Here is a 12,080-nt window from a genome sequence, read left to right as displayed (position 1 = left end):
AGACGGTCCTACGTGGGCCATCCTTGACCAATGAGAACGAAGCTGCCGTTGTCCAACTGACGCTGGTGAAGCTGAGATCTCCTCAGGCAGATAGATGGTTTCTGGTCTTTAACAGCGTGTTTTATTCTGTCAACTTTACAGCTCATATCATCAGCGTACCGTGACACTAAATAAGCATAAGATATCTTCACAACTTCAAAAAGAGAAAGTCACTTCCATGGCAAATAAGCTATTCTTTCAAAAATACATGATATACTCTATCTTATCTTGTCATCATTTGGAAGAATTACTCTGGTCCTTCAGTTAAGTAACTACTTTTTCAGAAGTATTATCAGCACATTGTACTTTAAAGTATCAAAAGCACAAGTATTCACTATGCATAATATTACCGGTGAATATTAAAATCTATAGGCCTGTTTTTTGTAATGCATTATTATTGTTTTTGATGCTTTAACATCTGAATAGCAACCTAGTGTTGTAGCGGGTCAAAAGTGAGCTTATTCTAACAACTTTGTATGCTTTGTGGGTTGTTTAATCACGAACATTGAAGTCCGTTTTTTAAAGCTGATCAGAAGTTTTTTTTGTTAATGTAAAATCTTAATCTCCAGTAACTGTTGACACATAATTGTACGTAGTAGATCAAAAACTTAAAAAAAAAAATTCTTTCTCTTAATATAACTAAAATATACTAAGTTACTTTACACCATTGCATATCTTATCGTAACATAGTAGTTTGTGTCGATAGCCTAATTCAACATTACAAATCTTTTATATTGTAGAATACCCACTGTAGAGCCAGTCACTTACATCCATTGAGGTCAATATTTATTGCGCTTTGATTACATTACAATAATGATTGGAGCACATCATTATGAGTGGTAGTAGAACATTCATTGTATTCTTGTGTCACATTCCCTCTGTATGGAAAAGGAGTGCTTTGAAACTCATGTAATAAATATAGTATAAACATGTGTACAGTGAAAAAAAAAACATTACTTATATTAGGAAAATTGGATCTTGGAATGCTTTATGTCTCATAAATGAAAGTTTAAGTTACATATTATTACAAATATATATACTGATTTAGAACCACAAAACTCTGGAAGAAATCATTGACATGTAAATTCATATTGAACCATTTCTAAAGGGAAAAAAAGAGCTGATGAAAATAAAAAAAAATAAAAAAACTGTTTTACACCTTTTAGTTCCCATAAGGCACCTGAATCTGCTCTGCGTCACTTGATTTGATCCTAAATCTTTGAATAATAATAGCATTTGCTTCAGCTTTTCTATATTACTTGTCGTGAAATTCTCTCCACTGAACCACACATAACCAATTCAGTTTTAATTTTGATTTCTTCTGCCATCCCAACAGGCCAAGGTGCTTTACCCAGGTACCTAGGCTGGACAGATGTGAATGGATACTTACAGACAACAATCTGGATAAAAGGAGCCACTCTGTTTAACAACGTCACATTGAGAATCAACATCCAGGATGTATTTCTGTATCATATCTACATTATGCAATATTAAATATTTAAGTTTCTTCACGAATCTGCAACTCAAAGACAGCTAACTCGTTTTAGTTATTGTATGCCACCTTTCGCCACATTTTGTGTGAGTTTTCATATATTTTATACCTCTGAAATGATAAATTTAAAAAAAAACTGTCTCAAAATCTTCGATTGATGGTCTACAGTGGGAGTTTGGAAAACAATTGGAGAAATGACTCATTCTGGAAAAAAAATTAAGGAAGGGAGTGTTTCTTTCCACTACAACTGTACAAGTAGATAATTGTACAGAGACAAGACAGTCAGCAAACTGACATCTCTGCAATTAAGCAGCTGCAAGAGTTTGACTGATAGACAATATCATTAATATCTAAACAACCCAACCAAAATACACAAGATGTTTGCACTGTGTTCACGAAATATGCTTATATTTCTTTGTATCTAAGATTTCTGGGCTGTGCAGCAGCTTGACTTCATTTCAGTCAGTTTTGAAGTTTTGAAGGACGCCTCCAAAAAGTAACAAACACCAGGGATGTCTTCTGGGAAGTTGGCCGGAAGCTCCTGTCTGCTCCTGGGAACAAAGACAAACTCTTGGCGATCCTTGAGCAATCTGGGACAAAAAGCACACAAATGAAACATTAATCTAAAAACAATGTGGCAAATTATTTGACACAAAAAGAAACACAGTGTTCCTTTAAAAGTAAAGTTTCCTGACTAGAGAACTTTTTTTTTCCCCTCTGTAACAACCCATTTTGGAAAGAAAGGACATATTACAATATTGGCTCATTAAAATCAGACAAAGATGGTTGACATGTTCCTGTTTTTGAGCCTTTCAGTCTGAACACGTGTTCTGAGAGAGTAGTGAAGAGTTATTATTAAGGTATAATTCTCACTGTCATAATAATGATAAAACTGCAGCAATTACTTCTAACTTGCATTTGCAGAGTTACTTCACCTGTGGGTTGTAGGGCTGATATTGATTTTTCTAGGTTGGCTGCAGGATTCAAACTTGTTGGCCAACGTGACATTGTTCCCAAAAAGGCAGTAGCGTGGCATCTTCACCCCAACTACACCAGCTAGAACTGAGCCAGTGTGGAGGCCGATACGCATCTGGAAAAAAAACATATAAAAAAAACATTAATCAACATTAATCATATTAATCAACAGAACTGAATCAGAGTCTCTTCCATTATTTGAGCATAACGTTGGTATTGGTATCAATATGGCTCCTGAGTAACCCCGCTTGTGCATCTGCATATCAATTTTTCTGTTCCACATAATAAAAGCGATACTTCTAAAGGATAGCGCTGGTGATATTCCAAATTTTTCTCATGGTCAACAGATTTCACGAAAAGTCCAAATTCAACAATAAAATGATTCTTTAACCACAGACACACATAAACACTGTGGCGCTGCTGTAACTACTCACCAGCACACCAAACCCGCAGTAGAAAATAGTCCCCAACAGATACATAATTTACTCCTGTTAAAAGGTATCCTACGGAATTTTTGACCACTAGTAGCACTATGTCGTAATGTTTTTATAAGTGGGTCCGCGTTTTGTTTGTATGCATATGTTGCGTGCGCATGAGGACGCAAATAAACGTGCACAAGGTTGCAGGTGATGCGATACACATTCCTGTATTCGGTTTCAGGCTACTACGTTCATCAACAGTTGCTGGTGGTAATGTGTGAACAAACATAGGAATGCATCAACAAATGCAGTGAAGAAGACTAATAGCACTTTACACCAGTGTCTTGTGTGTATGTGTGTTTGTGTATGTATGTATGTATGTATATATATATATATATATATTCTACCATACATATTATATGTCATGATATTTAGCCAGATACCTCGTCAAATGAAAAATTCCAGGACTGTTCTGCTTAATTTTGTATACATTTCCGTCTAATTTGAAGTTAAGAAGATAATTTCAACACTTGAAAAAATGTTGCGCCTTGAAATTAATCATTATTTTAAAATAAGCCATGCCATCGCTCAAACTACTTTATAGAAAAAGGTCTAAGGATGTCTTATAACTTTAGTGAAATAATAATAAAATAAATAATAGTTTAATTAATAAACTTTCTTTCAATTGCATTTTTTCTCTTAGAGAAGGCATCATTTCCTTTCAAATGGGAAACATTTCTTTTTAAATAAAAAGCCTTCATATGAAAACTGTCTTGGGTTGTTGAAGTTACATAATCACGCTGAGTAAGGAGTATTACGGGATGCAGTACTTGACTGTCACCTGTATTGGGTCTCCAGTTGGTGTCATGACTTCATCTGAAAGCTCCATCATCTTTAAGGCCATGAGTGCAATTTGGACAGCGTGAGTCTCACTCTCCTTGTGTAAGCCACCAGCTACACAATACGCATCACCAATGGTCTCCACCTGAACACAATGGAGGATCATTAAATTATTTCAAACCTGAGAAAACTGAGACAATAAAGAAAATTTTTCTGCTCCCTTCCACCCAAGGGCTGCCTTGTGTGAATCTAAGCTCATATTGTGCTTAAGTTATCTAACCTGAAAGTTAAAACTGCATTAAATATGTGCTGTGCCATGAGGACAATGAACCTTGAACAGAATGACAAATGTGAAGTGGATATTCACCAAAATCTCTTTGATTAAGAATCGGAATTGCTCTTCATCTTGCAGTACAGGACGGGGCAAGAAAGGAGTAATAAAAAAACTTAAACAGTAATAGTACTTGATCACTGGCTATATTTTTTTCTTTACAGAGCACTCAGCAGCTATGTGGCAGAGACAAAGTGAAACTATTTTTAGACTCATACAAGGTGAGTGGAAACAGGGTCCTGAAGGAACCTCTGACTTCCGAGCGTTTTACGAGATATTTGTCAAACATGCTTCTCTGTCTGTTATGCTTCCATGACACTTTGATTACATTATCCTCCTCCCTGTTGATGAGCAGCCTCTGGCAGACAGTACGGTAGTTGGTTGAGTTACAGTCAGTCCTTTCAGTCCTTTCGAACTTATAAAGCAAAAACTTATGCTAGTAGCTGACATCCAAAATTATTTCTATGTTGTTATTTCTATGTTGGTCTGTTTTTGAATCTATCGGCCAATGTACTTTAAAAAATGATGCAATGGTAAATCTAACTTAGTGTTGTACCACATCATTCACGCTTTGCCATAAAAAAACATAATAGTATGGCACGATGCCAATGGTTGTTCGATTGCTGATGATGCCCATATACTGACGCTGTTTTGTTTCCATTTTATCACTTTGAGACATTAAGAGCCTAAATAACTAATGCCAACACAACAGTTGCTACAGGTATAAAAGAGAATGTTTATGTGTTAACTTCTGACATCAGCTTCAATGACTTCAGGGCGGTATGCCCTTACAGTACGTTCCATTAACCTACCTTATAAACATCAAGCTCTCCACAGTGGTGGTCAAACCTGGTGTACAACTCATTGAGCATGGTGATCACTTGCATTGGGGTACAGATGGAGCAAACAGCCGTGAAGCCCACAATGTCAGAGAAAAGCATTGTAACCCTATCAAACTTCTTGGCCTGGACCGTTTGTCCCTGCCACAGCTGCTGTGCCACAGTGCCGGGGAAGATGGAGAAGAGGAGGTCCACTGTCTTCCTCTTCTCCTCCTCCAGTGCTTGGTGAGCATGCTCCAAGGCTGCCTTGGCCTTCCCCAGACGCTTCTTCAAACCGTCCTGGGCTTTGGCCTGTTCACCAACCAGAACTACATCGCGCAGTGCGTTATGGATCGGGATGTCTGACAGGTAGAGGCCGCGGCCAGTTAGCTCCTCTAGCTTGTCCACACACGGTGAGCCCAGGAACAAGATGGCGTTGGATTCTGAAACATAGATCATCTGACCTTTAAGGTCCATGAGCTGAAAGGAAAAATCATATGATGAGAAAAGTTCATTTACTGGAATTTCATAAAACTATTTTGAATGAAGTAACTGTCTTTGCAGCTCAATAACTATTTTCAGAGAAGATTGATTATGATTACTGTGTAAACTACATCCTGCAGCAAAAGACTATTATTTTCTTCAAGTACAAATTTCCCACAAGCAGTGTTTTTTTTCTCTTTTCGGCAGCTGTGCATTTTGAAATAAGCAATAGATACATAAATAAACTCCCTCAAGACATATAGAAATGTAAACATTAGAGGAAAAAAAAACAAATCTTCCATTTGCATGGTATTTCTGAAAAGGCAGCTGTATGCAGCTGTCTGTCAGCCACAACAGTAAACGGAGCCGAAAGGTTTATTTATGTTTCAGTGGAACAAAAATTCAAAGAGCAGAGAAATCCCATCTAACTCAAGCACATTTTTATTATCCACGGAAGCAGCATGGCTCTAGGGATGGCAATGTCAGTAAGTCGGATGGATGTTCAAGTCCACAACTTTGGTCCAGACTGAAATATGTCTCAACAACTATTGAATGAAATTTAGTACAGGCATTCATGTCCCCCAGAGGAAGAACCCAAGTGACTTTTGTGACCCACTTGCTTTTCATCCAGTACCACCATACTAACATTTGTGGTTCAGAGTGAAACATCCTGGCAACAGTTGGATGGATTGCCATTAAATTTCGCATAGACATTCATGTTTTTTGTTGGTGATCTCTTGACTTTTCATCTGGCGCCATCATCGGGTCAAATTTTTAATCTGTGCAGTAATTTGGTTAATGACCAAATACCTTCAAAACTATTGTCATTCTCATCAACCACAGCTGTACTTTGTGTTTGTGGCTAATGCGGAGATGTTAGCATGTTAGCACCTTAAATTAAGATGGTTAACGTGGTAAAAATGATATTTGCTAAACATAATCATCAGTATTTAGTGCTACTTTGCATGTTAGCAAATGCCAACACACTAAACTGAATAACTGACTTTATTAATACGTGAAAAATAAAAATCCTATTAATTTCTCATGTACTAACATGAGGTGGACTCTGACTACTCTGACTGACACAGCCCTCTGGACAATTATTACTTTTACATGATCATGTTTACTAAAGATCAAAAACAAATTTTAGAACTCAACTTTTATCAATCTGTTTGTTTTTCATATTATAGTCTCACAGGGCCGAGACTGTGCCTGTAGACCCTTAGTCTTCTTAACTGTTATAACAACAGTAGCTATAGGGAAAACTACAGCTTCAAACATATTTTGAAAACTGTAATGCAATCTATGTTGAATGTGCCACTTCTGTTGATATTTCAGTCATGTCATATCATTATAGTTAGTGGAAGCATCTCTGGCTGAATGTCATTAGTCATTACACCACCGTCATGTCTACTCACTGATACTTTTTTTTTCTTGTCATGGTGACCAATTGCTGTGCACCCACAAGCATGGCTGTGCCTTTGATGGATAAAATGGTTTGACATTTGCCTCTGATCTCCACTGGGGGTATAATGTTGATCTCTACCTCAGGCCAAGTGCACCCAAGTACATCAGTAATAAGCCCAACTGCTTATAAACAGCTTGATTTTTTTCCCCCTTCATCTTACTTGATTTAATATTAAAACAATGACCAGAAGACCTTTTTCTGCCTCGATACTCATTGACATCACTTTTCAAGTTATATCTCACAGAGATGTCGACATACCTTTCCTGTGTTATCTGTGGTGGAGACTCCATGCTTGATCCGAATGATAAACTGTGTGTTTAGCATGGTCAGAATACCTTGAAAGGTACATTTGATCTGAGGAGAGACAATAGAGAAGTGTTCTTGGAAGGTAGAAGACCGCTTCAACCCATCCTTTCTGGTCAGTCTCTTCCTGAGCCCATGTCCTATTTGAACCAGAACCAAGTCCTGGTCCAGGATCAGATGGAAGGGGAAAATGGTGGAGAAAAGAGCGGTAGGAAGGGTCCCAGCTGAGGTAGCCCGCAGCGGACTGGGGCTCAGATTTTTAGCATCCTTAACAACAACTGTGTACAGAAGACTGGGCTGCGGGCTGGACTTCAAGATGCTGTCTTTAGCACTGGGGAGGTCCATCAACACATCCACAGTAGTGTGATACAGCAGGCGGGCAGCAGCTTTGATGACTCCAGGAAAAAACAGCTGAGTGGTCGGACGGGGGTTGAAGAAATAGACAGTAAGCAGACCCGGATCCTTGTCTAAGCACAGCACCGAAGGTTCGTTTACACAATCCTCTCTGCCTGGGTTGGGCAGTGTGCTGCTCTGTTTCAACAGGACATTGAAGCTGTTGAGGAAGTCATGGAGAGCTCCCCCTACCACCCTCAAAATGTGTCCGTCCTCCTCATAACAAATGTTGAAGAGCTCCTCGCCAAGAGAAACTTTCAGAGCTTCCATCGGGATTGCTGTCAGATACATGAAAGGGAAACAGGTGAAGATGGCAAGCCCACAATACCCAGAAATTTAAAATGCAATGGGCATGTGTTTTCAGATACATGTTTTGTATAATGAGTTTCAGATTTGACCTTTTTTTTACCTTTTTTGGTTGAGTAAATGTTTATTATCTCCACTAAATGCTCTGGTTCATCACTGCAACTCTGATTGTCTGTGCAGCAAATTGTTGGACTGGGGAGACAATAAATATTAAAGTCAGACACATAAATCAGGGCTCGGTGGACCATACTTTTACTGTTCAGTTACTGGAAAACTTAAGACTAGAACTGCAGCTTCCTGTTATTTTCATGATCTGTTTATCTGCCAAACATTTTTCCTTATTAATCGATCAAAAAAAGGTGAAAAATAATAATTTCCCAGCCCAGGCTGACATCTTGAAATGGCTTGTTTTTGTCTGCCAACAGTCCAAAATCCCAAGATATGCAGTTTACTGTCGTATATGACAAAAATAAAAAATCAGCAAATTGTCACATTCGAGAAGCTGCAACCTACGAATATTTGGTGTTTTTGCTTTAAAAAATGAAGGAAAAAAATTATTCAATTATCAAAATAGTGGCAGATAACTTTTTTCAGTTAACTGACTAATCGTTTTAGCGCAACATGGCTATGACTATATTGATAAAAGTGTTTCATTGTCTGCTTGCTCTTTCCTATGGTAAGATTTTCAGGGGATTTCTCTCTCTATCTCTCTCTCGCTCTAGGTATCCATAGCAGCCTGAGTCTGCATCAAAGCCTTATTGTTGTTATCATCATTAGTATCAGTCCAGTAGTGAGAGCAGCAGGGGAAATTTGTAAGGAATCTGGATGTGTAGCTAAACAGAGGTTCAAATGAGGCCGGAACATCTTATCACATTATTATCATTATAGGAGTACGTGCTGTGGCAGCAGTGGTAGGGTAGGCCTATAATTTAGAATAGCAGTAGTCGTAATTGTGGCAGTCTAGGTGGTTGTTATTGATGTCGCACTGGCAGCTGTATTTAAACAACACACGTTACCTTTCAGAGTCCCTGGTGTGATCTGATAGTCTCATCACACGATGGAGGGCAGTATGCAGTCTTTGAAACTGTATGGCAAAGTGGTCACCAAGTTAAAGGTCATCGTCTGACGATACTTGAGAGCAGCTTTAATTACAGAGGCACCGTTAAAATGAAGAAAGCAGGATTGCCATATCTTTGTCTCAAGTGGATAAACACGCATGGTGTCTGGGCGTTCAGGCAGACATGCGACAGAGCCAATTGCAGAGTCAAATTCATGTCTCTCTTTTTTATTATCTCTGTAATGCATGATAGTTGCATGAAGTGAATATTAATTAAATTTTTTTTTTTTTTTTTTTTTAATACTCACCTCGGGACATGCCAATTTTCGGATGCTCTCCCCGAGTGTGTGCAGGTTAACTTTGGCTCGGCTTGTCTTCTGTCGAGGTACCTCCTCGCCAATTTTTCCAGGCACGTCCTTATCAATGGGCAATAAATCCGAGGCGTCAGTTGAGCGCTCCTCGAAGTCTCCGAGCTCATTATTTTTGGCGCTGCTGGAGAATGGACACTCTCCGGATATCTTCAGTTCTTTCAGCTTCGCGCAGAACATCTTCCCCGCTGGTATCTCCCTGGCTTGTCTGTTTTATCTAATTTCGGAGGAAGATGGTCCTGGTCGAGCAGCTGCGGTGTCTGGGAGAAATTCCATCATCTGGTGTGCTCATCCAGGATACCTCTCCTCCTCGCAATCCGCTGATTCAAATGTTCAACACCAAAGCCAGAGACCACATACAATATTCATTGAAAACTGCATGGGCAAATGATGGCAGGGTACTACCATTACCAAAAGCCAATGAGAAACTGGAGAAAAAGGAGCACTAGGCCAATCCATGCGCAAGTGGGGCTGCTGTAGCTGAACAACCTATCAGCAATGAGAAATTATTTCCAGGCGACTCCTCGCATGCAATGGACTTTTTTTTATTATTTAGATCAGCCTTTGGACTGGGTCCCATCATATGAAACTGGTCCCCCATAAATAAGTAATCATATTTATATTATATTCATGTAAGAACTTCAAGTGCACATGCCTGTAGTGCACAATGGTGTGTGTGTGTAGTCTTTATGGTGTGATTGATGTACCCACTATATTCCTATAAAATACTAATAGCTAATGTTTTCATTTCATATTATTTAATTCTATTATTTAATCTAAGAAATATTTTGTGCTCTCTCTCTCTCTCTCTTACACACACACACAAACACACACACACACTTACACACAAATACCTCCATTACAAAATCCCTCCTGTATTCCCCTGTAAACGAAATACCTGGAAACTGACGCCTGTCTGGTGTTCAAGATTATAAATGGCAAGGTTCTCTCACCACCTGGTGCTTTTTTTTTAAGCAGAAAAGCTCAAACAACAGACCCACAAGGTCTCAAGAGAAGGGGACTAATTCCACAAAATATATTGGCTAATTATCATCATTGGTAATACTATCCTTGTTTTGAAAGGCTGCAACTAGCAATCATTTTCATTGACAATTAATTTGTCGAATATTTTGTCGATGAATCGATTAATTGTTTGATCGATAAAATGTCAGGAAATTGTGGAAAATGATCATCGCAAGTTCCCAGAGCTCGAGGTGATGTCTTCAGATTAATTGTTCTGTCCAAACAAAAGTTCTAAGACCAAAAAAAGCAGCAAATATTCACATTTCAGAAGAAAGAACTAGCTAATTTTGGTGTATTTCCTTTAAAAGAGCCTTTTGTGGCTCCAGAGGGAGATGGCAAAGTCTGATTTACTGCTTCCTGGACTTGAGTCACTGTTGGTCAGGGCTTAAGACTACACGTTTTGAAAATAAAAATCTACAACTATCTGGAGGTGTTGAGTTACAAGACCTCTGTAGCCCGCTGCCCATCTCTGCTTGAGGCTAGAGGCTCGAGGCTGCATTAGTCGCTGCTTGCCAACACACCTGATTATCTTACTGAACTTTTGGCAGTTGAGTTGTGTTGTGAGTAATGTAGGTGGCAGGTTTTGGAAAGGAAAAAGAATGTTGGGAATAAAGAAGAAGATAGCTCTAGTTCTGTATTTTTAAAAACTGTCCATCGACTAATCCCTGTAGTTTTATTATTTTGCAGACCTGCTGCTAAATTGTCCCAGGTCGTCTGTTTGCTGTTGACAGAGGTTCTTCTTTGCATGGCTTGAGTATGTATGGGCATATTTACTAATATTTTATCAGCAATACGATATAATAACTTACATTTGCGTCTCATAACTCTGTGCTGCATATGTTTAGTGTGTCAAACAACCATTTTTTTAACGTTCAAACTACTTCTGTTAGTATTTTATTCAGATTAATGTTATGGTTGTTAAAAGTGTACTTTATATCCTATTGCTTCATGCTCCTCTGCATGGTTTATGTGTGTAAAATGTGGTTGTTAACATTATTGCTCAATGGTGCTTTGTTACTTCATATTGCTTTGCATGGTTACAAATATTGAATATAGGGTGTTTTATTATATATTTTACTGCTTCCTGTTGCTCTTCAAAGCTTGTGTACAATCTTAAGAGTGTTTGATTTTGTTGTAATTGTTACCCCTTTGGCATTTTACTCTGTGTGTATTTCTTGTATTTGCTTTTTCATTAATAATAATAAATAAATTGAGTTCAGTTAAATTAAGTCCAATATAAGCAAGTTTTCCACACTAACATGTCTCTGTGTTACAGGCAACACACCATACTCTGACAATATTTGGTTGCAAGCTGTGTGAGTTTAAGTGCAACATGAAGTGAATCAGATTTGTTTAATTTGAGACTGCTCAGAAAACGGTTCAGTGGTGATTAGATATCTTAGGCAATCATTTATATGACTGTTTATATGTCAGAAATAGCTTTTATTGGCCATGATGAGGCTACGGCTCCGCTTGTTGGCCTTGTTTGGTCTGAAAAGAGCAATTTCAATGTCTGACATAATAAATCCATTTCAGAGCTTAAATAATGAACAGCGTTGTCACTCGGGTGTTGGAATTTTTGTCGCAGGATAACTTTGGACGTGCACGCTTCTTACGTTGACTGTCTTTCAACAACAAGGCCCAGGATGCTGCTACCACATAAACAAAGAGTTTATATGTTAGAGACTACAGGGGGAATCATTCCATTGGGCTCCAGGTGAGGCCAGGATGCGTGTTATTTTATCTGTGACACTTTTATGGCGCA

At 38.5% G+C, this 12,080-nt stretch overlaps 1 protein-coding gene across 1 annotated transcript; it reads right to left on the bottom strand.

Annotated features, from left to right (window-relative positions):
* Nucleotides 1-831: 831 nt before the first annotated feature.
* Nucleotides 832-9,608, bottom strand: gucy1a1 (guanylate cyclase 1 soluble subunit alpha 1). The gene is made up of 8 exons (XM_040145898.1): nt 9,233-9,608; nt 8,884-8,951; nt 7,971-8,059; nt 7,124-7,839; nt 4,909-5,394; nt 3,767-3,910; nt 2,467-2,621; nt 832-2,121 (listed from the first exon to the last, which is right to left on the bottom strand). The coding sequence occupies exons 1-8, from the start codon at nt 9,470-9,472 to the stop codon at nt 1,953-1,955; spliced, it is 2,067 nt and encodes a 688-aa protein (XP_040001832.1). The 5' UTR covers nt 9,473-9,608; the 3' UTR covers nt 832-1,952.
* Between the last annotated feature and the right edge of the window lie 2,472 nt (nt 9,609-12,080).

The sequence above is a fragment of the Xiphias gladius genome, chromosome 15 (genome assembly GCF_016859285.1).
Source record: "Xiphias gladius isolate SHS-SW01 ecotype Sanya breed wild chromosome 15, ASM1685928v1, whole genome shotgun sequence".
Taxonomy (NCBI): Eukaryota; Metazoa; Chordata; class Actinopteri; order Istiophoriformes; family Xiphiidae; genus Xiphias; species Xiphias gladius.
Note: the sequence above shows the minus strand (reverse complement) of the source record. Positions and strands in the feature narration are given on the sequence as shown.